Below are 25,925 nucleotides of genomic sequence, written 5' to 3' on the forward strand. Positions count from 1 at the left end.
TAATGCTGCCAGGGAGGGTGGGCCGGACACGACAGAGAGAAAGATTTCTAACTGCAACAATTACAGCTGAAACATTATTTTGAAGAAGGATACTTCAGGTTTTGCTTAGGGGATAAAAAGGGTTCATAGAAGGTGGTTCAAGGGAGATAAACTAGACAAATAACCCAAGTCATCCTAAATGCAATGGGAAAGTTGGATGGATGAAGTAGCAGTAATAGGGTAACTTTATTTATTTGGTGCCTATTTTTATACCTAGGTCTGATTCGCATATTACATGTAGGATTGTACAACGGATGTTTTTATTATTCTATTCACATCTTGTCTAATATGTATTATATTGCAATATGTAATTACCTTAAAAAAAATATGTATTACCTTTCAAAAGTTTGGGGTCAGTAAGAATTGTTTTGGAGAAAAAAAAATTGTATTCAGCAATTATACACTAAATTGATCAAAAGTGACATTAAATGCATTTATAATGCTAAAAATATTTTTAAATGATTAAACAGCACAACTGTTTTCTTATAATAATCAGAAATGTTTCAGACTGATTTCTGAAGCAGGAGTAATGACTGCTGGAAATTCAGCTTTACCATCACAGAATAAATTACATTTGAAAAAATATTCAAATAGAAAAACGTTACGTACTTAAATAGTAATAATATGTACTGTATTTTTGGTCAAATTAGTGGTGAGCACAAGAGATTTCTTTCAACAACCTTGAAAAATTTTCCTGACACCAACCTTTTGCCTATACACATAAAATGCTAGATTTGCTAAATGGATCTCTGCTGCTATTGAATAAGCTTAATGATGCTTAAATTAACACTTCATCTGAATTTAGCCAATGCACAATTCCTAACTTCCAAATATGTTCTTATATATGCACTGAACAGATTGAGAGAGACCGGTAAAGGTTAAATGTCACTCACAAAACAGACCAGAAGTATAGTGGAGACGACAAGACGGAGTGCACACTTAACCTTGTTGGATTTAATTACACAATCTAATCAAATAACATGATTGCTAAATCTGATCTAAGTGGCAGAGATTGTATCATTGTCTGCTTGGCTGGCTTTAGGTTCTTGTTTGACTGTGATGGTAATAGCAGTTGAGAACTCAGTGAGGGTGGGAGTAATATACAGATACCGAGCTCACATTAAACCTTCTGATGCATGTTCATTACAGTGGACAGGTCTTTAAAAGCCATTTTAACTATGATGTTGCATGCAAACAACCTCTTTGAGGTTGACTGATGTATTAACATAAAACTGATCTCGGATGATTTGATCTCGGATATTTTTTTATATACACACACACACACACACACACACACACACACACACACACACACACACACACACACATACATATATATATATATATATATATATATATATATATATATATATACATATATATATATATATATATATACATATATATATATATATATATATATATATATATATATATACATATATATATATATATATATATATATATAATAAAGTATTAAATATTATTAAATGTAAATCCTTTTTATTAATTTTTTTCCCCCTATCTTCATTATTTGCCACTTCTATTTCTGATACTGCATGTAATTCCATTATGCTTGAGAATGAAATAATACAAAAAGGACACCGACTGTCTGTCATTGTGTGCCAGACTACGTAACTCTTTCACTGGCTTACAGCAGTAGACATGTTTTAGATAAGGACAACTGTGCTCAGAACTTAATTAATACCTGAGATGGAAAGAGATGTGATTACCTGCAATACAATTATCCATCTTGGGATTAAAGGCTAAGACATTTATTAGATGGAAAGCTCAGTTCCTCTGAGACAGATGAAGGTTGTCTGTAACAGGACTTAAACTACTGTGTTTATCTAAGGTTTAACTAAGTAAGGAATATTCCAGGCTCATGAAAGTTTAGAGTGTAAACTGCTCAGATATTGTATCCAAATTCTCAAGTTTCGCAACCTTGAAATATTCAACCCAAAATTAAATATGCAGTTTAGAGCAGTTTTATAAGATTGAATAGGACTGCATTGGTCGCTGCCAAACATGATATCACACAACAGCTCCTTCCTATGCTCGTCTAAAACACCACCAAGCCAAAATGTGTTTGCAGTATTTACTCCTCTCTTTGAGTAACATGTAAAGGGAATACAAACATTAACATAAATACATACATTTAAGAGTTATTATTGTTGTTATTCCGGTTTCTGACTAAGACTGCGGACTAATTTGACTTGAGTGATTACAGTCTCCAGAGTAAAACGTGAAAAGTTACTAAAATAATTTCTCAGAATATCGTTACTTGTTCATAGGTATAGTATAGTTTTAAACATCAATGAAAAAAGCACAAATAAACGCAAAGGAGTGAAAAATAATCTCTTGGTACTGTGAAAAAGTACATAGTTCGGCTAAATATGGATTCAGATTCAGTATAATGACAAAGCCTGTGAGATGAGCTGGCTCAAATCTATCTTTATAGACATAAACTCACCCAGAAATGTCAGTCAGTTGTGGAAAATTGTATTTATCCTCTTTCCTACTACTTGTTTCACTTCTGTTTCAGTTTTTAAAAATTTTCTATATAACCATTTCTCTGTTGTTTTTTTTAGCATGTGTGTTTGGCTCAGTGTTATTTTGTTAAACTAATGTAGTTTGACTTTTATTTGTTATCTATTTTAATTTTAGTTAAAGTTGGAGTAATGTCTGTCATTTTATTAGTTTTTTTATTATGTCCGAATAGGTTGTTTCATTAAATTTGAGTTTTTATTTAATTTGAGCTATTTTAGTACTTCAACAAACTATACGGAAATGAACGAATATTGAATTTATAAATGTGTATATATGTGTGTGGCTGTACATACACATATGGAGTTGTTTTTGTGTGTGTTTGGCTTAGTGTTATGCTAGAATCATTATTATACCTTTTGTTCTTTTATATTTTGAATTGTTTTTAGCTTTATTTTTTGTTTTCATTTAAATGTTAAGTTTTGATATTTTGTTGTACGCATTTGTGATTTTTATTTAATTTCTTAATTAAAAAAAAGTATATATATAGTATTTATAACGTTTTAGCTTTTAATTTTGGATGTGTTTTGAGTTGTTTTAATACTACCATTGCTTGCTTCCGTTGTCCGCATTTGTAAGTCGCTTTATGTAAATATAAATGTAAATGTTCACACAGTACAGTAGGTGGCAGAGACACGCATCTAGAGTCTGCGAACAGCCATTAAAACAAGAGGAGAATAAGCAAGTGTGGAGAGTTGCTTTTATTCGCCGGATTTATTTTCGTTTTATACTTCGTGAAAATGTCAAGACTAGATAAGATACATTCTAACCTGATGAAGCGGATGTCAATTGTCATTCGTGATATTTGGGTGGAGGTGGAAGCGACGGTGAAGGACTATCAGAAGGAAGCAGCCCAAACACGGTCAGAAAACGCGAGGCTGAAACAACAGCTCAGGGATGCGCTGAGCAAGAATCAGGCACATTTAAACGGTGAATTCACACTTAAACACACACAGACGCTTTTTGGGTCAGTTGAAGGGTCATTGCATTTTCTTTAAACTCCACATTTTATTGTAGAAATGCAGGTCGCAGAAGCGTAGATGGCATTTTGTTCACTAAGTTTCTGTCTCGCATCACTGGTCTTGTCCTTTCTCGTCATATCCTGCAATTACAATATCAGAATTTTAACAAAGCTTGTTGAATGGATATCCGATTCATTGTAAAAAAGGTAATAGCAGCTAACTCTTTTACATTCAGAAAGATGGAGACAGGACAGTGGCTACAGCTGCAGGGCCACAAAAGAAGGAAAGATAGGATTGGTGTATGAAAGCTTGACCTGTCCGCCTCAATCGTTAATTGGTCGTTTTTACTCAAAGCATTTTTAACGTTATATATATTTGGATTTGATAAAATGTCAATTTGAATGCAAGTAAAAATGTTGAACTTATATGCAAAAGTTCTAACTAAATTTAGAACTTTTAAGGTTCTAAAAGATTACAAAAGTTCTAAATTTTTACTTGCATTCAAATTAACATTACGTAACTTCAAAAAATCCAAATATACATAGTAAAAATGACCAATTAACGATTGTGGCGGACTGGTCAAGCTTTCATAACATTTTTATAACATATTTAGGATTTCAGTAAAATAAAACAATATTTTTTAATACATATTAATGTTAATTATTTATCATACTTTTATTCAGTAAGGTTGCAATAATCGAACAAAAATGACAGTAGACATTTATAATGTTACAGAATATTTCTGTTTCAAAAAATTTGTTCATCGAAGAATGTTTAAAAAACTTTAGTTATATTAAAAATATTATGCAACCCTACCACTGATGATAATAAAGAATATTCCTTGAGCACCAAATCGGTGTATAAGAATGATTTCTGAAAGATCACTGAAGGAATTAATGACATTTTTAAATGCAGAACACTTATTTTAAATAGTAATAATGCTTCACAACATTCCTGTTTTTACTGTGTACTTTGATCAAATAACGGTAGCCATAATGAAGAGAAAACATTTAAAAAAATCTTATCGATCACAGACTTTAGGCCACACCTCGTTTCTTGTTTTTGACTTCCACACTCTTTGACTCAATCAAGGGAATTCTAAAGAGTCTACTAAACTAAATTCCGTTCAATTTCATATAATAGTTTTATATAAATATTAAAATAATAGTTTAATTTTAGTGACATTAATGGATAAGAGTTCATAAAATTTGGGAACAATGGAGAAAAGTTTTGCTCTTAAATTGTCAATTTTTTTGTTCATGCAAATAATGAAAATATGATGATGACACAGAAATGATCGTTATCTTGATGAAACTAACAATGCCTTGCTTAAATGGCTGCTGTGAGTAATGCACGTAATGTGAAATGTAATTCCTCAATAGCGCACTTAACTCTGACACCAAACAGACTGTCAAACAGGTTTCAATGAGATAAACATTCAGCCATTACAACCCAAAAAGGTCACTCTGTACATCCTTATGACATCTTTAATACTGTCAAACTTAAATTTATGCATTTGATGAATAAAATGACCAGTACTGCTACTAATAATGCAAACAAGTAAGTGAATGCCGTTTTCATGCTTTCACCATACAGGAGTCCACTATGTCCCTCCTGATGAAGCCTCACCCACAGAATTACCAGCATGTGGATATGGGTCCCCAGCTGAATCGGAAGACCCAGAAGATCAGCAAACGGAGGGCGATGCCCAGAGTCAGGATTCATCTAGTGAACTGAAGCCACGCATACTAGATGTCATTTCAATTTGTAAGACAGAGGCAGAAGATAGAGATCTAGGGCATCAAAAAGATGTCTCATCTGCAGTTGAACAACGGCTCTTCCCTCAGTTTGACAGCTCGAGTACAGATGAGACGTGGAACAGGAATGCACCCACTGTGGCAACACCGAGGGTCAAGATTGAGCCCGAGGACACCATCATCACAATAACGTCTTCAGTTACTACCACCCCTGCCCACGCCGGTCCGTGTCAAGACTCAGAACCCACCCACCAGATGAGAACAGCCAGTGATGCTTCAACCCTGTTGAGGAGACCGCAGAAAAAGGAGCGCCTTCGCACACGATACACCATGGCCAGGAGAGCATCCGCAAAAGATCACGATCACGAAGAGCCGTATAAGTGTAACAAATGTGGAAGGCAGTTAAAGGACTTGGCAAAGCTGCAACTGCACAAGAAATTACATGAAAGATCCTTCATCTGCCACTGGTGCGGCAGAAACTTCTCAAAGTTTGACTACCTTCGGATGCATATGCGCACACACACCGGAGAACGGCCTTACCGCTGCAACTGGTGCTCAAAGACCTTCAGCCAGAGCGGGAACATGAGGAGACATGAGCGCACGTGCCGGAGTTTCAACGAAGAATCAACATCACACGGGCTGGAAGATCAACAGCTGCCCGCCGAGTGACCAGTGCATCTTTGTTGCCAGATCGCTGCGGGCAAACCTCGAGAAAGAACCTGTTGTTGTGATAAAGAGCTGAAATTAGATTTTTTTTCATTGGATATATTGGGATATTTATTGTTTTATCAAGTATATTAGAAGCTTCCACCTTACAGAAAATACAGAACACCGATATGCTGTTTGACCAACATTTCTATGACCTTTTCAGGCCGTATGTGTGCACAAATGTCGCCAGTAAGACAAAAAACATCATGAGAATGAACTTTTGCCCTTTTGAGGAAGATCACGTTGTGTTCCATACGGAGTACCATGACCTACCGTACTTCAAGACTGATGTTAAATATATATAAATACTCCACAGAGAGCAGTATCTAGCTAATGAAATGTTTTTTAGGCATTGCATAACTATAAAAATGTGTATTCGCTATAGTAAGGAATGAATTTCATTACTTGTTTTATTTTTCATTTTTTTCTGGCCTACACATTACAATTTGACAATTGCAGGTTTTTAGTGACTGTGGGAATTACAGAGGACGAGTTAAATCTAAAGCAGTACATTAGGATGTGAATCAGTGTGGTAGACTGAACAGCAAAATGTACTTAAACAGCAAAATTGTCAAGAAAATCATGTAATTTGAAAAGATGACTGTCAATTGAGGAACTTTGTCGTATGTAAAAACAAACGCTTGAATAAACTAGATTCAGTTTAATTTGACGTCAGTAATCGTCTGTATCTGAGGAAAATGTTTATCTGGAAATTGTGAAGTTACTGTATGTATGCGTGTGTGTAATATGCATACCTAGGTATGCTCAATTTTGCCTTCTCTTGGAAATATTTTACAACCTTGTCATTTAGCATATATTATTTATCCAAAACCTTCAGTTCAATCACTGAATCACCAGTTACTACCACTGTGGTTAAATTCATTTATATTGATTCTGTGACTAACACTGATTTATTTGTCACACATACTGCATTTAGCATTCTTTCTTTCTAAGTGATGTTTTTATATTATTATTCGTAATTTTCTTGTCTTTCTGTTCCTGTGTAGTAGACCCCGGCTTTCTCCCAGGTTTAGTGGGGTTCTGTCTTTTCACGTCTAATTTAGGCAAATGTTCAGCTAATGTAGATTTCATGTAAAACAATTAACGTTAACCTAGAGGAACTGTTACTAGTGTACACCTTTATTAAATTAATGTTTTACAAACCGCGTAAGAAGCTTTCAGAATACTTTTTTTAAACACTGTTTTAAATTAGTAAATATAATTTCAGTTACTACAGTCATTTGATGGACACTATGGTTATGATCATCGGGAGAGACAACCGGAAACCTTCTCTTGGGCCCTGTGATGATGGGTCCCCACAAGACTTTCAGTTGTATACTTGACTCATTTTAGCAGGAGCTGTGCATATTTTCAAGGAATATTCTCCAAAAATGAAAATTTTGACTAAAGAACTTTAAATGTCTGCTTAATTATTAATTGTAAGGTAACCTGAGGAGTTTTGCACAGTTATCTAAACTACTTTCAAAACACATTTTTTTGTGATATGTAAATATATTTAAAAAAGAAAAATACGTAATGACAGTATTTGTTACCACGTGAAAAAATTGCATGGTGGCAAAGTTTATGCAACTGGCCCCTGATCTCCTCCCAAATCTTCTTTTTCTCGATACTACCACGTTTATCCTTGTATATAAACAACTTTTACTACCATTTTGTTTGGACTTCCTCTCAGTTTGCTCTTGCTCAGCTGTACTGTAGTATTTATTTATCCAGTGCGGTAGGTGGCAGTCAGTAGTTCCCGGCTGCCTTCGAAATTTGGAGGAGAAAGGCAAACTCTTCATGCAACGGGGATAGCAGCTAGCGCTTTCAGTGGTTTGTGTTTGCTGCTGAATTTAACTGCTGGAAAAAATACAAGATGACCAAGCTGCAGCTTCTGCACCGCGCGCTGAACGAGCGCCTGATGGCGGCGGTGGAGCAGATCATGGAGATGGTCGGCGGTACGGTGCTGGAGTACGAGGAAGAGACGATCCGAGCACGCAAAGAAAACGAGGCTCTGAGACGCAGGCTCCGGTGGATGGAGGGGGCAAACCGAGCCGACTGGCCAGGTAGCATGACAGACCGACAGTAATGTAGTTCTAATGCAAAATACTGCGCAGGACAGATAGCACGACTTGATAATAGTCGTGAGGGGAGTTTTCTTGAAACATTTATTTGGTTGCTGCTACATAGTTGTGTTTTACTTTCTATGCACGGCCGTGGACTTTGTTTTGGTGAGATTATCCGCGTGCATTCAGCCTTTGCTCTTCATTATAAAAGAAGTTATACATACTTGTTGTCAGAACTATACTAGCAATTGCATTAGGCAATTAAACACTGATCTCTGTCCGATATTTTCGCTCCAAAACGTTCAGGGGGCACGCAGATGAAAGCTGCCCCCTCTAGAGTCCACAGGAAGAACATTTCCAGTCGCATAAACGCATTATACGACACAACAGGCCATTAACTTGCATTTCCTTTTGCACATACCAGCACATTTTACCTACAGATACTCAGTTATGTATAAACAGAAATCACACTTTATTTCATCAAAATGTTGCACTTTTTTAATCTTTTTATTCTCAGGCCCATCAGAACCTGTTACGCTTTCCACCACAGACGAGGCCAATCCATCCCGGCAACATGAGGGCGCTGTCAACTTTGGACCGGAATCAGAAGCTCTTGTGATCAAAACCGAGTCGACTGATCTCCCCCTGTGCAGCGTCACCACATTACCTCAAAGCATTGATCAGGGACCTGACAATGCCGGGACAGGCGCTGGTATTGCCTATGGCCTGGTGGACAGCATGACCTGGGACTCTGCCCAAAGTTACATGGCCCCTCTGGACTTTGATCCAACTTCAGGCCCCAGCAGGGTCCGGCACTGGAGAGGACAGAACAGAAGGCAGAGGATGTCCTTTGCCTGTCCAGACTGTGGTAAAGTCTTTGGTAGTAAACAAAGGCTGATGGTTCATATGCGCATTCATTCCACCGAGAGGCCTTATGCGTACCGCCGGCGCAAGGCGTGCTTCTACGGTGACAATAAGAAAAAGAGGAAGCTGCACATGCTCTCTCAGGTAAACAGCAGCACCATTAAAGTCTACATGACATCTAAACCGACCCATTTTTACTTTTTAATGCACTTTTTTTTTTGTCTGATTGTTGTAAATGCAATGTATTAAAAATCAAACCTACCTTTAACTTTTTCACATTTAATATACAGATTAGATTGCCTTTCAGTCATCTAACACTCAAAAGGTTTTGATAATTAACACCGTTAAATGTAATTTTAGCAGATATAAAAATGTATACATTGTTCGTGATGATTTGTTGTGTACGATTATGTTGTGTAGTGTTATTTTGAATTTGCTCAGACAAAATAATATAGAATTTGAATATTGTATTTAATTTAACATTTTAATATGTTACTATACAGGAAACTAATGAACTTTTATTAATGCAAAATGAGGACGTTTTAACAAACAATATTATAATAGCTTGTGTTATTTTCTCACACGCAGCTGTCAAGAGAAATTGTGGACGATCTGTCAGATGGCTCTGAGCAGACGAACAGGAGTAGTGCATCACCTGAAACTACTGCACCAGGCCATGAAGAAGAGCCTGAGAGTGACCACACCAGCAGTGATAAAGAACCAGAAAAGAGAATTAACACCTCTGTGCGGAATCAGCGTGAAAAAAAAAGAGTTGTAAACCAGATGTGTCGGTGCCCTCATTGCCCTCATCGAGTGTTCGCTCGGCCCTGTCAGTTAGCCTTGCACATGAAGACCCACACAGTCACAGCTCTTGTCAACCTGCCCACCCAAGCACAGTCAGGAACTCAGGACATAGTGGATGCGAACAGGAAATTACCCAAGGTACTGCACGTTCTCTAGTGTCATAAATAGTGTGTGTAGGTATGCATACATAGAGATTTTCTTTCCTTCACACATAAATCCCTCTTAAGAATGTAAACCGATAGAATGGGGAGAAAATGCTATATATATAAAAAAAAAAAAGCTATATAATTCAACCACTATTCTGAATATTTGGTGTGATGTGCATCGACACAATGTTGTTTGATGCATGCAATAAGAGTCAATAAAAGTAGTAAGAAAGTGTCAAAAAAAGATATTGCATAGTGCACATTTTGAAGTAGTGGTTGACCAATATGAGGTTTTCAACGACCGATACCAATATCTAGAAAGTAGGGTGGCTGATATTCAATAATAGCAAATGTACACAAACTTTCTGAAATAAAAAGAAAACACATTTACTCAAAATACACTTTAAAAACAAAGTTGTTTGCTATCCTTTGACAAAGTGATGAGTGGAATTTAGGGGGATATATACACTTTATGGTTATTGGCTGATGGCTCAAAATACGCAAATACAGGCTGATTCATTGGTTTTGCCACCAGCGTGTATGAATAATGACCGGTCCATAGTAGTTCAGCGAATCCTAAGATAGTAAGCATGTATCTTAGAATGAACTAAGCGCACTCATACAGCTACAACCAATCTACGAAGAGAACAAGAAAGCAACCATTGAAGCGGATGCTGTTTTAACGGTGAGTCTGAGGCCAAAAATGACAGTTATGAAAACAACAGATGATATGTGGCTTAAAACACATGCTGTTCATTCAAACAAACTTCATTTGGTCATTAGTTAAGAAATTTCAAAGAAAATTCAATGTTTTCTGGGACCCATGGTTGAAAACCCTGCATTTAAGACCAGTATCACCAGTGAGCTGAAGAAAATGTTGGATTATTTGACTATTAAATTCTTGTTGTTCATATCAAGTCAGTTATTATTAACTGTTTACTTAGTTGAAGTTCATTTTCTAGGCCTGCTTTCATCACTGCATTTAAAGCCATACCTACAATTATCTGAATGCATTCTGTGTTGTATAATATTTTATTGAAAATATATGAATATATTGAATGCAAATAAGTATCACTATAGTGTGACACAAAGCTTATGCACGTTTTTTTTTTTTTATTGCTTCACAGGTGGAGTTTGTTTCAAACCGCTGTTTTAGCAAAGTTTGGGACTACTTTTCAAAAGATGTATATGGTGAAGTCTTCTGCCATGCATGTTCAGCCAGAGTTAGCCAGGGCTCCAGCAAGGCGGCTCGGAAGAACACCTCTAATTTATGGTCTCATCTTAGAATAAACCATCGACGTGCCTATTTAAAGGCAAAAGGGTTCAGCCGACCAGTCAATATGCTGATCAACACTTTGGACACAACTCCGATTAAATTAGAGCGTTTTGAGCCAGAAGAACGCATTGTAGAGGGAGGAGGTGAAATAAAACCGGGTTTGATACCCGAAGAACCATCCAATGGAACTTTGTAAATATGTAAACAATGTTTATATATGTATATAAAAATGAGAAAATCACAAACTTTTGGATTTTTAAAAGAAAATATAAACCAGTTGTGTATATATACAGTGCAATTCTAATGCAGTTGTTTTAATAAAATTTGTTTGAAATTCATGAATTGTAGTCTTTTCTGCGGGTGGTTTGGTGGTTTACTTTAATATAGTCATATATATTTCACATTTTCGTAATGCCATGACATCTTGGGGAAAAATGTACTGTAGATTTGAAATGCCACTCATTGTCCTACAGTATCAGTGCAGTGAATTTGCCACTTTCAAGTTCACTGTTGGAGTCAGTGTTTAAATATGCTGTTTACCTGGGATGACTTCTATTAAAGAAAATACAGACATTATTCATCCACTTTCATATCCAGGGCGTAATACGTTTGGAGCTCACTGCGTATGTCTTTCCATGCTTCTCTCATTGTTAAATGGACTTGCATGTCTTTCAGAGGCAAAGAAAAAATGATGTGGAGAAGGTGGCCAAAGTTGCTGACAAAAGTGAGTTCCATTGTCCAGACTGTGGCAAAGTCTTCTTTCATGCAAGCCAGTTGCGTGTCCACATGAAGTCCCATAAGACCAAAAGGGTTTTAATTACCAAAACTCGGCCAATCAAGACTGAGGTACCTGCTCACACATTGTATAATTTTGATGGGATGTATGATCATTCTCATTAATGTGTTTCTATTAAGTTTGGATATTTGTATTCCTCGTAGCTGACTAAAGAAGAAACAATGGAGGCAGTGCCTAAAACTACAGAAGTACAGAATGTGAAGAAAACCTATGCGTGCCCGCATTGTGATAAAGTGTTTGCTCGTGAAGGATGGATGAGGCCACACATTCGCACTCGGCACGGGGATGTAAAGAACAGGAATGATTACTTTAACGTGTATGGCAATGGCCGTACAAGGTCACAACAGCTTGTAACCGAGGTTAGTTTTCATATTTGTAACTGAATATGCAGATGTTAAAGGGGTCATCGGATACAAATTCACTTTTACAAGGTGTTTGAACTGAAATGTATCTTGGCAGTGTGTGTGTACACAATACTGATGTATATAATGATAAAAATCTGAAAGTATAATGATAAAAATGATAACCCCTTTCTCAGATCAAGTTGTTCTCAGATTCTTGCCCGTGTGATGTCACAAAGACAGGCCCCTCCCACGATTGTTGATTGACACTGGTGTTTTAACTTTGACCCACCCTGAGTGAGCTGTCATCAGTCCGCCATTGTTTAGATGTCCTTGCGGTTGTAGACAAGAATGGCTCCTAAACGATTGAGGTGTTTTGTTAATGGATGTAATAATGAACATAGCAGTCGTCGTTCACTCCCGACATCTGAGACACTGAAGACGCAGTGGATTACTTTTGTTTTTGAAGGGAATGCACCCTTATCTGCCTAAAATGCCTAAATGTGTTTTTGTTCGCGCAAATCATTCGTGATCTAGCTTTACCTACAGAAGATGTGAGTATAAGTTTTTATGAATCTTTGCAAATCGCCTTTCATAATAATGCGCTAGTTAGCAAGTTCCGCGGCTAAATGCAGCTGATGTTAACAGTCTCAGAGAACGGCTCGTCACCTCACAGAAGAGAGGGGCGGGGTGAGCAGAGCTCATTAGCATTTAAAGGGACATGCATTGAAATGGGTTGCTGTGAACAGAGCTGGTTTTGACAGGGTGAAAAGGGTGTTGTTTTCCACTACCATTGAGAATTTTTTACCAAAGTATGTTATAGACTTTTCACCCTTAAGAATCATATTAATCATAACTTGTGGAAAATGGGCATCCGATGACCCCTTTAATATATACTTTACCTAGACTGATAATTTTTTTACTTTATTTCTGTATAATAACCCACATTCCTTTTTTATTGATCAATAAGCGATTACGTAAGCGCAAAGCTCAGAAACAGGAAGTCACTGAGAAGATGAGACAGAATAGCCAGAAAACTAAAGGATCAAGAAAGGTCAACGCTAAACCACGTCAAGCAAGTGATGAGTCCTTCCTGATTGTTGATGTGCCAACATTCAGAACAGATGAGGATGAAGAAAGTACAGATCTTCCTATATTGAGCACAGATGAGGCTGAAGAAAGTGAAAATCTTACTATGATGGGCACAGATGAGGCACAGCAAAGTACAGATCTTCCTAAAACGGCCACAGATGAGGCTGAAGAAAGTGAAAATCTTACTATGATGGGCACAGATGAGGCACAACAAAGTACAGATCTTCCTAAAATGGCCACAGATGAGGCTGAAGAAAGTGAAGATCTTCCTAAAACAGGAACAGATGAGGCACAACAAAGTGCAGATCTTACAATAACGGGCACAGATGAGGCACAACAAAGTGCAGATCTTCCTAAAACGGCAACAGATGAGTCAGAGAGCACTTCTAAGCAATCAAAGGACATCTCAGGCTCTGACTGTGGAACATCAAGCTCTAAATATCTGAAGAGGATGTTTCCATGCAAAATATGTGGCAAGGACTTTGTTCTGGAGAAGAGGCTGAAGAAGCACTCAAGGAAACATATAGGACGTAGGTTACAAGATGAAAAGAAAAGGAAAAGAGAGCAAGCTAAAATGGAAAAGGAGCTTGCAGAACAAGAAAAAAGTAAATGGGAGGGAAAAAAGACGCTTGATGGTGAGATGTCAACAAGTAATCACAACCCAAATACCACGGTATGTGTTCTTTACAAAAACCTGAAGAATGATCCGAATATACCTTCAAATTTCATAGTTTTAAATCACAAAAACAGACAAGCTTGATTTGTTTAATGATAAGGATCTTGAAAATCTTTCGCAATCACTGGAACCAGAATTAAGAAAATTAAGGATAAACGTGGCTCCTGTTTCTGCACAATTTCTGGTAAAGTCTATGGCTGTAAGAATTGGCATGAACGAGCGATTGATGCTAAGACAAACAATCAGAAACCAATAAGAGGCATAGAAAACAAGGAAAAGGCAATAAACTTGTACGTGGAATAATAGCAAAACTGACACGTGGGTTAGTCTACAAAATGGGTGCCATTTGATTTTCACATTGAAGTGTAAATGATAACTTTATTAGTAACTGATACCAAATTTAGTAGATAATAGTCCATTTTTTTAAAGCAAAAATCTTACAACTTTAATGTGTTTACTGAAGAATGTGTTTTTGTATATTGATTTTGTAAATTCCAATATAGGAATCTGCATGGTTAGTAATGCCTTTCCGAAAGCACTATTATGTTCCAACTTGTATTCTATCAATTTAGATTGAGATAATACATGGCAAGGTATTTTATTTTACACCTAAAATCTTATATTGTGTAAATCATTTTCGTTAAAGGCCCTAATTTTATAGATTACCTCATGCACAAATATGTATTAAAATGATTTTTTCGTACCCCTTCAGCAGACACCTCATGGATCCCCAAACAAAGACTCATTACAGAAAAGCAGAACCAGAGGTCAAGGGCCACTACCCTGCCCATTTTGTGGCAAAGTTTTTGCTTGGGAAATGCGGCTATTGATGCATATGCAGATTCACTGTGGTGAGAAACCCTACGCCTATCGGCAGCGCAAGAAACGTTTTTATGGTGTCCTGAAAAGGTGCCAACTCCCGAAAATCCATAATCAGGAGGTAGGAAAGACTCTGTGATTTAATCATTTTGACTGCTTGTTTCATCCAGTTTCATATCTTCGGGAAAAAAGAAGAATTGTTTGTGCATTGAATCCTAGGTCATGTTGACCTTAAAGACTGTTGTTGAAGTCGTTATAAGAATGGTTGATTGTCGCTTTCCCCCAATGCAGCCTTCGGGGGACAAAAGTGATGAGTCTGAAGAATCTGGGAGTGAAAAGACGGTGATTAAGGACGGATCTGCACATCTGAACAGCAATGCAACCACTGCAGTGTCTGGAGCTCTCACAAGTAGCACAGCTATTGAGCAGCCTACCACCTCTTACAAGAGTAATCAAAGAACCAAAACCGAGCTGGTCAGTGACATCATGAGCCACTTCAATATGCAGCCCAGGATTGTTCTGCAACCAATTATGACTGCATGGAAGTACTGGAGCTTAGTGCCTGGGGTAGCTGACTCAAAATCAGGTTGCTCTGAAAAAAGTAGTGGCTTTGATCATGAACAAACCTCAGTACGGGTTGATGATGAAATGGTGGATGCCGTGGAAGATAGAATTGTGGATTCCAATCTTTGCACATTGCCAGTGGAGTTCTCTGGTCATGGCATCCAAAACAATCCTGAAATATGCTACACTGAGACAGAAATGGTCTCTGTGAGGGTTGGATCTCCACAGCTTGATTCGGAAGTAGAGCATGACAAGATTGGGGGCTCACTGGCCTTTGAATCCTCTGAGGGAAATAACGCAAAGAGTCAACAAAAAGACAACTGCAACTTAAATTTTTCTGGTGTTTCAGAAAACACAGCCAGAGACCAGGTATCACTGATAGTAATAGATGATGAAATGGAGCAATCAAATGAAAGAACTGATGCTGAAAACGCTCTGTCTGAATGTGGAAGAACAAAGTGTGATTGGAAGTGTGACTGTAGGAACATTTCTGCTATGAAATTAACCGTAATGCCACAGAGTAGCGTTTTAGAATCTTTCTTCAAGGAAACTAGTTCTGGCACCATGCAGAAGAACATTGACTCAAAAATAGTTTGTGTTGTCATCTCAGATGTTGAAGACCATGTTGATGAAGATGTGTTGAGTCCCTCCAAAGGTTTAGATAAAAAGAAAACCGCCTCTGTTCCTAGCATCCAAAATGAACACTTAGATGTGGGGAGCACGCCTGGCAAAAATCCCTCCAGTGACTCCAACTTTCCAGCTCCAGATGCAACTGAATCTACCAAATCTATCGATGGTGCCTCACAACATACTGATGATCAGAGTATCTCAAATTACCCAGTCAGAGACCAGATGGCCTTTACTGCCATCAAACAAACAGAGGACAGGCCCACTAGTTCAAAGGAGAGAATATCATGTCAAACATCTGATATGGTATTTGCTGGTCAAGAATCTCTGTCGGATGTAAATTCTGACAAGGAACTGCTAGACATGGAGACTGTCAGTAGCGGTGAGATAAAAAATAAGATACTGGGTCTGAACAACCAGGTATGCAATAGTAGTAGATTGAAAAGTACAATACGGACTCAAAAGTAAATCTGTTCTTAATCAGCCTGTGGAAATGTAAAGAGATATGTAAATACTTGAACAGAGAAATCTCAATATTTAATTATGCTGTTTTCTTTTGATTTTTTTTTATGTCAGATGTCAGAATCTGTTCTGGAAGATTCAACTGACAACTGATATCTCAGGGATGAATGTACCTTCTGTACACAATTTGAAAACCATTGAGTTATTTGTGAAAAGTTCTGAAGAATTCGAAATGCCCTCAGACTTTCTCACATCCTATCAAACCTCTAACGGTAGATGCAAGACTGCAGTGAGCAGTGGAGAACAAAAAAAAAAGCAATGCTAGCTCAGGAAACCTTGCTCCAGACACCTTTAGAGCCAACTAATGCTCCTTTATCAGTTCTCTCGGATTTAGTCAATTGCCCTATTCCAGAAACTAGGACATATAAGTTGGAGAACCATGCTTTAGTGTCAGATCGTCCCCAAATTCTGTACACTAGTGATAGCCCAGCACAGAAGATTTGTGATCTGAAACCCACAAGCCCTCCGAATCTTGACTCTTGCCAAAGTGCTGCTCTGAAAACATAACTTCCAGAAGTGGAGGTGCCTACTGTTTCTAACATTGACAGCAGCATAGCTCAAATTGATCTTGATGCACAATTATTAAAGAACACCATCTGTTCTAGATTTTTATCAGGGTTCCGCATTAAATCCTGCTCATTTGGAATCTTCATTTAGTACATCACGGAACCCTGATTTGGAGATACTAGAACCACCCATACTAGATTCCTGTCAAACAACACAAGTCGTAGAATCTACAGTTCCAAGCCTTCCTATTTCAAACTCTGGTTGCAGTGTTCTTCAGCAGTCCCTTATAAAACAAACAGATCATCCCCGACTTGTGAACCAGCCATTTTCTTCAGATCCAGAAGTGTCTTGTGATCTAGAAACTGATGGTTATTCTTCTTGTGATACTGGGTGTTTTGACTTCCTTCAGCTCTCTTCGAAACTAAAGGTTCCTTCAAGTCCTGCATCCTTAAGCACTTATCCAGAATGCAATTCAGAATCAAAATGTACTCTTAATCTAGCTGTGTTTGATGATACATATTTGATCACTAATGAGACAGAGCAAACCCAAGATTCAGATGTAGAAAGGAACATCTTCATGGTCTCTGATGTGCATCCAGAAACTGAAAGTCATACTCCAGATCCTAATAGATGTAACATTGAACAAACCTAGTGTCAGCAGCCTGAAAGTATTGAAAGTCCAGATGTTGGCAGAATTGGGAATCAGCTAACAGCTGATCTAGAATTCAACTCAATTCCTTCGATTCAAGAAATCAAATCCGGAGCCATAAGACACGTGTCTTACCTTAAAATTCCAAGAGTGTGATATACAAGAAGACCCTGAGAAGATCACTGACGAGAATAGCAACAATTGTGCTGTTGAAGTTCAATATGACTCAAGCATATCAGTGACAAGCGAGCAGAAGAGAAAAAGAGTCTACCAGATCAGCTGTCTGAAAGAGGAGTCAAAGAAACCTTGTCCAAGCTCTCATTCTCAGGTTGTTAATTTTTTAAGTGTTTTTTTGTTTGTTTGTTTGATTTATGATGTAGCCTTTTAGTGCTTACTTTTCATTGAACTCTGTTGTAGTATTATACATACAACAGTGCCAATCTTTTAGTGCTAAAATGCAAAAACTGACCATATAAAGAATTTTTAATTATATTATTTGATTATTTAATTTATTATGCTCTTTTAAAATGTGGATGCATTTATTATTTGTTATTGTTTTGTTATTGTTCCATTGGTCCTGAATCCCAAACCAATTCCGCTGATGACAACTCCAGCGTATACAAGATACATCACTGCTGTTACTGCAAGCAGCCACATCATAGAATGATGGATCATCTTCAGTCAGTTCATCCTTATGAACCAGAAGTGGCAAAAGCTCTCACAATTGACAAGAGCTCACAAGAAAGGAAACAAGTTTTGAACCTTCTACAAACTTGGGGAAATATTCTACACAACACAAATGTGGTTCAAAGTAGTAAACAAGATTCAAAACCATTTGGGAAGTTTGCATCGGTTTGTTCATTTGATGATAGTGTTTATTGCATCTACTGTTTAAGGTTATTTAACAAGAAGTCTTTTGCTTCACATTTAGAGCAGTTCAAGGGCAAATATACTCACAGTGCTGAGGCTAGCTGTGGTGAAATTCTTCCTAATGCTGGGCTCATTCCTCCAACTCCTACACTTATTTCCCCCTCTAGTCCAGAAGAGATTGATGCCAATATAGAACCATCAGCTTTTCATTGCCTAAATACCCTCTATGAAGCCGATTTTGAAAACGAACAAGGAAGTTCTTCCTTTCCAGACCTCAGTTGCATTGAACAACCAGACACCTCAAGTCCAAATGAGAAGTTTAGAAACAATAGACAGGCAGAGGGTGCCATTTTACAATTCAGTAAAAAAGTAGGTAATTCTCCTAATCCAAGCACTGGTCAAGAATCAACAGACTATAAGAATGAAGGAGCAACTCTCCCAAAGTGTGATGTTGATCAAGAAAGAGCTATGACACCAACATCAGACACCAGCTCCATCGGTCCTTACCCAGAATACGACGTTCTCAGAAATGATAATCCATGTGATGATTTCAGTCCACCTCAAAATGCCCAAACTGTGTGTAATGACACACCCAAGAGTAGCGTGAAAGCCCAAACTTATGGAAGAGGAGGAGGAAGAGGCGCTCACGTGTCCATAATCAGGTAAATATCATTGATAAATTACACATTCTGAATTTTGTACTTTGTCTAATACACGGAATGTTAACACATGAGCAGAACTGCGAAGTTCTCGTTATCCAGTATATAGCCAGTATTTTCAATGAACATAGGATAAACAGTGGCATTGTTTTCTCCTCATTTGTATAGTCACTGATCATGGATGATGACTTGCTGTGTGAAGGAGAGATGTCCAACTCCAAACTGCATGTCTGCCAGCACTGTAAGGCAACTTTTGGCAGTCCATACACGCTGCGCAGACATGAATACACTCACAGTGTGTGCACTCACACTTTTGCCAGTGTGTGCAAAACAATTTTTTAATTGGTATCACACTTATAAGCAAAATAGTCACAGTGCCAAGAGCCAGGATCGTTATTTATGCTCGTTCACGTTTAGTTTTTTTCATTTCCACACAGGTGAGAGGCCATTCTGGTGCCATCAGTGTAATATGGGCTTTATCCATAAGTATTGACTTTTAAAGCACACGTTTGCATGCCATGGTGAGTTTATTCCACTTGAGTTGAGTTTACATTTGTTGAGGTTGCTTAATTCTGTATTTTTTACTTTTATGTAATTCATAAAAATCAGAGCTTTGTATGAACTGTTGAAGTGGTTTTTGTTGTCTTCAAGGGGACACACCAGATCAGGAAAAACTGAAAAGGGCAAAGATATCAATTCAAGATGAAGAGACGTCAGTGAGGGATGAAGCTAGTATAGAGGTAAAGAGAGTTTTTGCTTCAAAATACTTTGTTCTTATATAAGAGGATGGAATTAACATTCTTGTTTTATTGACAGCCAGCAACAAAGAGTCTTGAGGATTTACCAAATGCTGTTACAGATGACACGGGGGGGGGGGTGATTTGCAGACATAAAGCAAGGTAAAGTTACTGCTTGTCATGTAAACTTAAAATGCAACAAAATACCCAAAAAGTATTTTCTTGTCCATCTTTTAAAGCTTGTAACTTTTTTTTGACTGAAGATGCTTTTGTTTCAGACAGAGGTGAGAGAGTTCCAATATGAAGAAGCAGAGCACAGTACAGTCAAAGACTGACAAATTTTGCTAGAAGTTATTGTTTACATCTTAGTGTTGTTGTTTTTTATGTAAATGTTTTACAATGTTGTCTCAATCTGATGGGTTCAATACTTTTCTGCATTGATTACTTTCAGCCTGCTGTATTGTGCAGCTCATAGCATATGTTTAATAATTAACTTCAGATTGAGAATAAAAAAAGTTAGAGGAATCTAAGGGTATATTGGTCTTTTTTGTTATCTGTTATGTGACTTGAGGCAGTATTCAGTTACTCATTTCAATTTTACTCCGGTCTTCAGTGTCACATGAACCTTCAGAAATTATTCTAATATGCTGATTTGCTGCTCAAGAAACTTACCATCAGTGATGAAAACAGTTGTGCTGCTTAATGTTTTTGTGTAACTCATGATACGTTTATTTTAAGATTTGTTGTTTTCAAAGATTCTTTTTTAAGATTGATGAATAGAAAGTTCAAAAGAACAGTATTTTGAAATATAACAGTATAAAAATAATATATACACAAATCTAAAATCATTATACATGTCTTTGCTGTCACTTAATCATTTAGTATAAACCACTAAAACCACTCTTTCTTCTTCTGTTCAAAGGTCATTTACATACTTAATGCATATCGTCACCTAACTTGTTGTGCAATCATTTTTTTTCCGTTTTTTCCGTAATCTGTAATCCTTGAGAATAAGAATTAGATTGTTTGTTTGATGCTAATTATATAATAAATATATGTATTTTTATTATAAAACTACATGATAGAAAATGCAGATCCATGATGTGTGAGATGATAAAATATAATAAACGTATAATATAATAAAATAAACATTACCTTGTCATAATAGTGTTTTATCATTTATACAGATAACTATTATATTTGCCAATACATATATTATATTTATTATAATAAACAACCATATTAGAATAATATTACATATTATCTATATATATAACTTTATTGTAATAATATATAATATTGCGCGCTATCTGTCACCCACTGGAGTCTCGTCAGTGGATCACGCATGCGCAGATGGCTCTGAAGGGAGCAGGTTATCTTCTGAGAGCAAGTTGCTATGGTTACATACATGCCCTGAAAGTTACCTCTGTTTTTGGAACCGAAAGTTGAGGTTATATTGGCTTACTTACTCTTAAACATACCCGGGTATGTCACATAACCTGCTTTCTGGAACACCCCCCTGGTTTTCTTGTTGAAGGTTTTTTGTTTTTATTCCAGGTACCAAAAGATAATAGTGTTTTTGATAAAGATGGTGTCTGGCTCTGTTCTCATGTAAGCCACTATGACATCTCATAAAAGTATGTTTATTAGATTGACTGTTTATCATTACAGGTGCTGTGCATGAGTGTGAGGCTATGACTGAACATGGATCATATGAACGACGATGTTATTGGGTTTGACAGTAAAAGCTGTACTGTCTCCTCCTGTCCTGCGAAGGGTGCTAGAGTCACTTCAGTTAGCAGAGCAACCTTATGTGCTGCTGGTTTGATTTTAAAGGGGGAACTTTCACGCGCTCGTCTGTGTTGCTACCTGTATTGTCTGTATTTATCGTTTAAATAGAGCAGAACAATGACTAAACTGGATCGTCTGAACACTTTCATGACCGAGCGCTTGATGGCTGCTGTGAAGGAGATCCTCTTCACCGTCGGCAGAACGGTTCGGGAGTATGAAGAGGAAACGGAGCGAATCCGGAGCGAAAACAAGCGACTGAAAGAAATGTTGCGAGACTCTGGGTGCTTCAGTGAAGAAACACATACCGGTAAGACGAATACAATGATTAAACTCTACAAAATATGGTCAATGTTACTGTCATGTTTAGAACAGGGCGTAACATTTTGACTTGATCTGTATATTGTTTTCATTTGTCCGCGTGTTTTGGTTGTGGTCATGTTTGATTTATAACCACGAGGTAATTCATAAATGTATCTATTTTTGATTACATGGTATTCGAGGATGTGTTACTCAATACTGACCGTAATAATATGATGGAAAAATGCATAGTATAATAGTCAAGCAGTCCTTTTATATAAGATTTTTTGGTTTTAATCCAGTTTTATCTAGTGTACTCTTAAAACTTGCCGAAATAATATTAAATTCTTTCGAAATTGGAAAACGGACCAGAAATATTAATTACTCATCCTGCACTCGTGGGTGTGTCCAATTTTTGTCCAATCAGATGCTTCAGAATGACATTTCACAACAATAACTAGCATATGGTGGTTCACTGCTGTGACACAAGTTAAACTCGACATGAAGTGAAAATCGAAAAGTCTGTTTGCATGTTATTGATCTTATGAGCCATTAATCCATGCATACTTTTTTTTTATCTGACGGCTTAATATTTAATCAGGATATTATAAATCAGTCTTCTGGTGAAATAACTTTTCTCTGGAGACTTCTCCAATGCATGTCTTCTCCAATCATTTAGTCCACTTTAACCACGCCACTGCAAACTCACATTCACCTGCTTGCGTTATTGAGCACAATGCCCATGTCTCAAAATCCAGTCAACAGCTAATGACTAGAATTCAGTCCATGCCTTAGAATTTTTCAATAATTTGTTTCACTTGAATGTACATCACAATGTGAAAGAAAAGATCTGTTGCTACCTTCATTTAATCACAACGAAGACTGTTTTTCATTTTAAAGGGGTCATATGACATTGGTAAAAATAACAATATTTAGGGTATTTGGTGCAATGTGTTTGTGGTTTAAAGTAAAAAAAAAACATTATTTTCCACATACTGTACATTATTGTTGCTCCTCTATGCCCCGCCTTTCTGAAACGCGTTACAAAGCTCATCGTTCGAGAAGCGAGGCATGCTCTGATTGGCTGGCTATCCTGTGCGTTGTGATTGGCTGAATACCTCAAGCGTGAGACTGAAATGTTACACCCCTCACCGCATTGTGATGCTGTGTCCCGGCGTGATGAGACTAAAACAATAAAACCCATTACAAACGAGGCATTTGTTGCATCCAGTGGGGACATAATTAATGATTATAATGACTTATGCTGTCTTTTTACGCGTCGCGTTGCATCGCGCTGCGTAAACATTACCATGTATGCATTTGTGATCGGAGAAACGACAAACAACAGGCACTGCTCAAAACTCGCGTTTGAATCGTCAGTAGCAGAAATGTACTTACAGGCTGTGAGTCAGAAGCACCAGACTGTTCTTGCAAAGTTGGATTGCCCCACTTTATAGAAACAGCCTTTGAGCAAGCCAGCATTGTAGGCTAATGTTACTCTTCCAGGTTCAGGAAATAGTCCTCTATAAAATGCGCTGCACACACTCGACTATTTGCGTTGTACTGTTCTGAAACCGTGTTGTAAATACAACTTAACCACTGATTTCTAGTTGTGTCCTCTTTTGGAAGCCCAAACAAAGTACTTTCACTCACAATGAAACACAGCGTCTCTACGACATGGCACCGGCGGCAGCAACAATACTTCAGCCAGATTAAAAATCACGTACTCTTTCTTTGCGTAAACATTTGGCCGGTGTTATGAAAATCTCCCCACATAGTGGCGTAGACATGTGGTGGCGTGTTTGAATGAGTTGTTTTAGGAGGCGTGGACAAGTCTTAACTTTTATAAAGAATATCTCTTTGGTTTTGAGACTTTAGTCTTTGCAACTTCAGGGATTTGATCTATGCATGAACAGCTTGTAACACTCCAAAGAGAAAGGAAAACTTGAAATCGCATCATATGACCTCTTTAAAAAGTGAGGAGAAGCCCTCTAATATATTCTGTTCCAGCTTTCTGTTTTAATAAATCAACAGAGGAACAAAATCTGTTCATCTCTAAGTCTAATGTCATCAAAGATGTAGCTGTAGTGCACATTACAGATTCACGTGGATTTTCAGTTCAACAGTATCTTTTTATCTGCATGATGTAAATGTTATTATGTTGTTGTTTTTCCAGCTCCTGTGCAGTCTTATCAGCTCGTCTCCCCTGGGCAGCCCGGATGGATCTGCAGCCAGAATGAGGAGCCAGAACCCTGTGAAGAGATCCAGCAGGACCAAAGCCAGAGGCTCTGCGAACATCCCTTCATAAAACCGGAAAAGCCTGAGTACTCTGTCGATGCTTACAGGGAATCTGTAGCTTTGCCATCGAAAGCCAGCAACAATGAAGGCTCACACGTGTGCGCCGATCACACAGACACAAATCCTATTGAGGATGACATGACAAACTATCATTTCCCATCTAAAATCAAAGTTGAATTCATGAACTCCAGCTTGTGTTCAGGCGATGCAATGGGAAGCACTGAAGATGCATATCAGAGCTGGTCGCCACACAGTCCAGATTTGCCTTTAGGGACTTCAGACATCTACAGAGCACAACATCCAAACCAGCCAATATGTGCTAACAGCGAAGCTCCTGCCACAGTATCTCAGCATAGCAGTTCATCTCATGATGCCAATCACGTTTCATATCACAACATATTATGTACAAACAGGGCCTACTGTAGCAGTAAATGCTGTGAAATGCAAAAGAGGACAATAGCCAAATCAAGCCCTGTATGGAAGTATTTCTCTCTAAAAGAGGGAGACTGTAGCAAAGCAGTGTGCCTTATGTGTAAGGCCGTCATATCTCGTGGTCGCAAAGAATACACAACATCGGCTCTTCTAAAGCACCTTCGGATGAAACATGGTAAATGTTGACTTTATCGTTTGTTCTCTGATTTTATATGTGTACAGTCTTTTCTGCTCAACTACTTTTACGGTGCTTAAATAATAGGATAAATATGAGGAAAGCCAGACATTATCTTTGTGTTATTCCTGCAGGAAATGCGCTAATCTTTGGCAGTGCTAAGAAGAGACGAATGAAAGAAATTACGAGAAAGACTGTGTGAAAACCACTCTGAGCCAGTATGGACACTGGCTGTTGTGCATCATGGCCAACCTTTGAGTGTTTTCAAACAAATTGTTTAATCAAAATCTACATCATATGGAGTGGGTTGAGATAGGGAAGTCAGAAATGTAAGCATACAATAAGTCATCTAAGGTATTTGGTTATGGTTACGGAGAAAGAGTTGGGAAAAAATGTCACAATCTTGTAACTAGTGAATTAACAAAATAACGATGTAAATACTAGCTAGGACAATATTAATATCAATGAAAACTAATAAAGAAATAGATTTAATAATTTTACAGACATTTACAGAATATTTTACCACCCCACTGAAATATAAGATGTTCAGGTTTGAAGTTTTGAACTTGATTTGTCTTTTATACTAATTTTTGCAATAAATGAGTCATGGTTTAACAGTGTGTTGAGAATTCTGTTTGTCGTTGTTTCAATGTGAGCCAGCTAAACATTTTTTTAAAAAGTTTGTTCAACTTCCAAATCTTTTATTTATAGACATAGGAACATAAATAAAGGAGGTTTATGCATCTGTTAACAAAGCTCAAGCCTACAATAGAGTCTGGTACTTGCACTCTCAGACACTTGCGCTTCCGTGAGTGACGTCACTGGCAGTCTTTTTTATTTTGTTCTATTTATTGATAATTTTTAGTTTGAATCGCTCAACATTTAACAACAGTAGCCAGGTGGT

At 37.5% G+C, this 25,925-nt stretch overlaps 3 protein-coding genes across 5 annotated transcripts; all 3 read left to right on the forward strand.

The window, feature by feature from the left end:
* The first annotated feature begins 3,254 nt into the window (after nt 1-3,254).
* On the forward strand, nt 3,255-7,182 carry LOC306868982 (uncharacterized protein). Its single transcript, XM_079415498.1, has 2 exons — nt 3,255-3,516; nt 5,145-7,182. Exons 1-2 carry the CDS (start codon nt 3,327-3,329, stop codon nt 5,972-5,974), a joined length of 1,020 nt encoding a protein of 339 aa, XP_079271624.1. The 5' UTR covers nt 3,255-3,326; the 3' UTR covers nt 5,975-7,182.
* Nucleotides 7,183-7,692: 510 nt separating this feature from the next.
* On the forward strand, nt 7,693-21,191 carry LOC306868981 (uncharacterized protein). Of its 3 annotated transcripts, XM_079415497.1 has the most exons (14): nt 7,693-8,079; nt 8,597-9,087; nt 9,532-9,885; nt 11,845-12,015; nt 12,109-12,324; nt 13,277-14,071; nt 14,787-15,014; nt 15,185-16,504; nt 16,661-19,294; nt 19,460-19,532; nt 19,729-19,812; nt 19,943-20,031; nt 20,108-20,190; nt 20,307-21,191. In XM_079415497.1, exons 1-9 carry the CDS (start codon nt 7,890-7,892, stop codon nt 16,697-16,699), a joined length of 3,804 nt encoding a protein of 1,267 aa, XP_079271623.1. In that variant the 5' UTR covers nt 7,693-7,889; the 3' UTR covers nt 16,700-19,294; nt 19,460-19,532; nt 19,729-19,812; nt 19,943-20,031; nt 20,108-20,190; nt 20,307-21,191. The 3 variants fall into 3 exon arrangements, with proteins under 3 accessions (XP_079271623.1, XP_079271621.1, XP_079271622.1); XM_079415495.1 differs by lacking the exons at nt 19,460-19,532; nt 19,729-19,812; nt 19,943-20,031; nt 20,108-20,190; nt 20,307-21,191 and having other exon boundaries at nt 15,185-16,669; XM_079415496.1 differs by lacking the exons at nt 19,460-19,532; nt 19,729-19,812; nt 19,943-20,031; nt 20,108-20,190; nt 20,307-21,191 and having other exon boundaries at nt 14,790-15,014; nt 15,185-16,669.
* A 508-nt stretch (nt 21,192-21,699) lies between these two features.
* Nucleotides 21,700-25,635, forward strand: LOC306868983 (uncharacterized protein). Its single transcript, XM_079415499.1, has 3 exons — nt 21,700-22,126; nt 24,293-25,021; nt 25,156-25,635. Exons 1-3 carry the CDS (start codon nt 21,937-21,939, stop codon nt 25,221-25,223), a joined length of 987 nt encoding a protein of 328 aa, XP_079271625.1. The 5' UTR covers nt 21,700-21,936; the 3' UTR covers nt 25,224-25,635.
* Nucleotides 25,636-25,925: the final 290 nt, after the last annotated feature.

This window comes from Barbus barbus, assembly GCF_936440315.1.
Source record: "Barbus barbus genome assembly, chromosome: 4".
In the NCBI taxonomy this organism is placed as follows: domain Eukaryota; kingdom Metazoa; phylum Chordata; class Actinopteri; order Cypriniformes; family Cyprinidae; genus Barbus; species Barbus barbus.

What these genes read in the sequence shown, in the direction of transcription:
- LOC306868982 (XM_079415498.1), top strand. Translation starts at nt 3,327, where the DNA reads ATGTCAAGACTAGATAAGATACATTCTAACCTGATGAAGCGGATGTCA. An exon ending in GAATCAGGCACATTTAAACG is followed by an intron (nt 3,517 to 5,144) that starts GTGAATTCACAC and finishes TTCACCATACAG; the next exon opens with GAGTCCACTATGTCCCTCCT.
- LOC306868981 (XM_079415495.1), top strand. Translation starts at nt 7,890, where the DNA reads ATGACCAAGCTGCAGCTTCTGCACCGCGCGCTGAACGAGCGCCTGATG. An exon ending in CTCGGCCAATCAAGACTGAG is followed by an intron (nt 12,016 to 12,108) that starts GTACCTGCTCAC and finishes TATTCCTCGTAG; the next exon opens with CTGACTAAAGAAGAAACAAT. An exon ending in CACAACAGCTTGTAACCGAG is followed by an intron (nt 12,325 to 13,276) that starts GTTAGTTTTCAT and finishes TTGATCAATAAG; the next exon opens with CGATTACGTAAGCGCAAAGC.
- LOC306868983 (XM_079415499.1), top strand. Translation starts at nt 21,937, where the DNA reads ATGACTAAACTGGATCGTCTGAACACTTTCATGACCGAGCGCTTGATG. An exon ending in CAGTGAAGAAACACATACCG is followed by an intron (nt 22,127 to 24,292) that starts GTAAGACGAATA and finishes TTGTTTTTCCAG; the next exon opens with CTCCTGTGCAGTCTTATCAG. An exon ending in GCACCTTCGGATGAAACATG is followed by an intron (nt 25,022 to 25,155) that starts GTAAATGTTGAC and finishes TTATTCCTGCAG; the next exon opens with GAAATGCGCTAATCTTTGGC.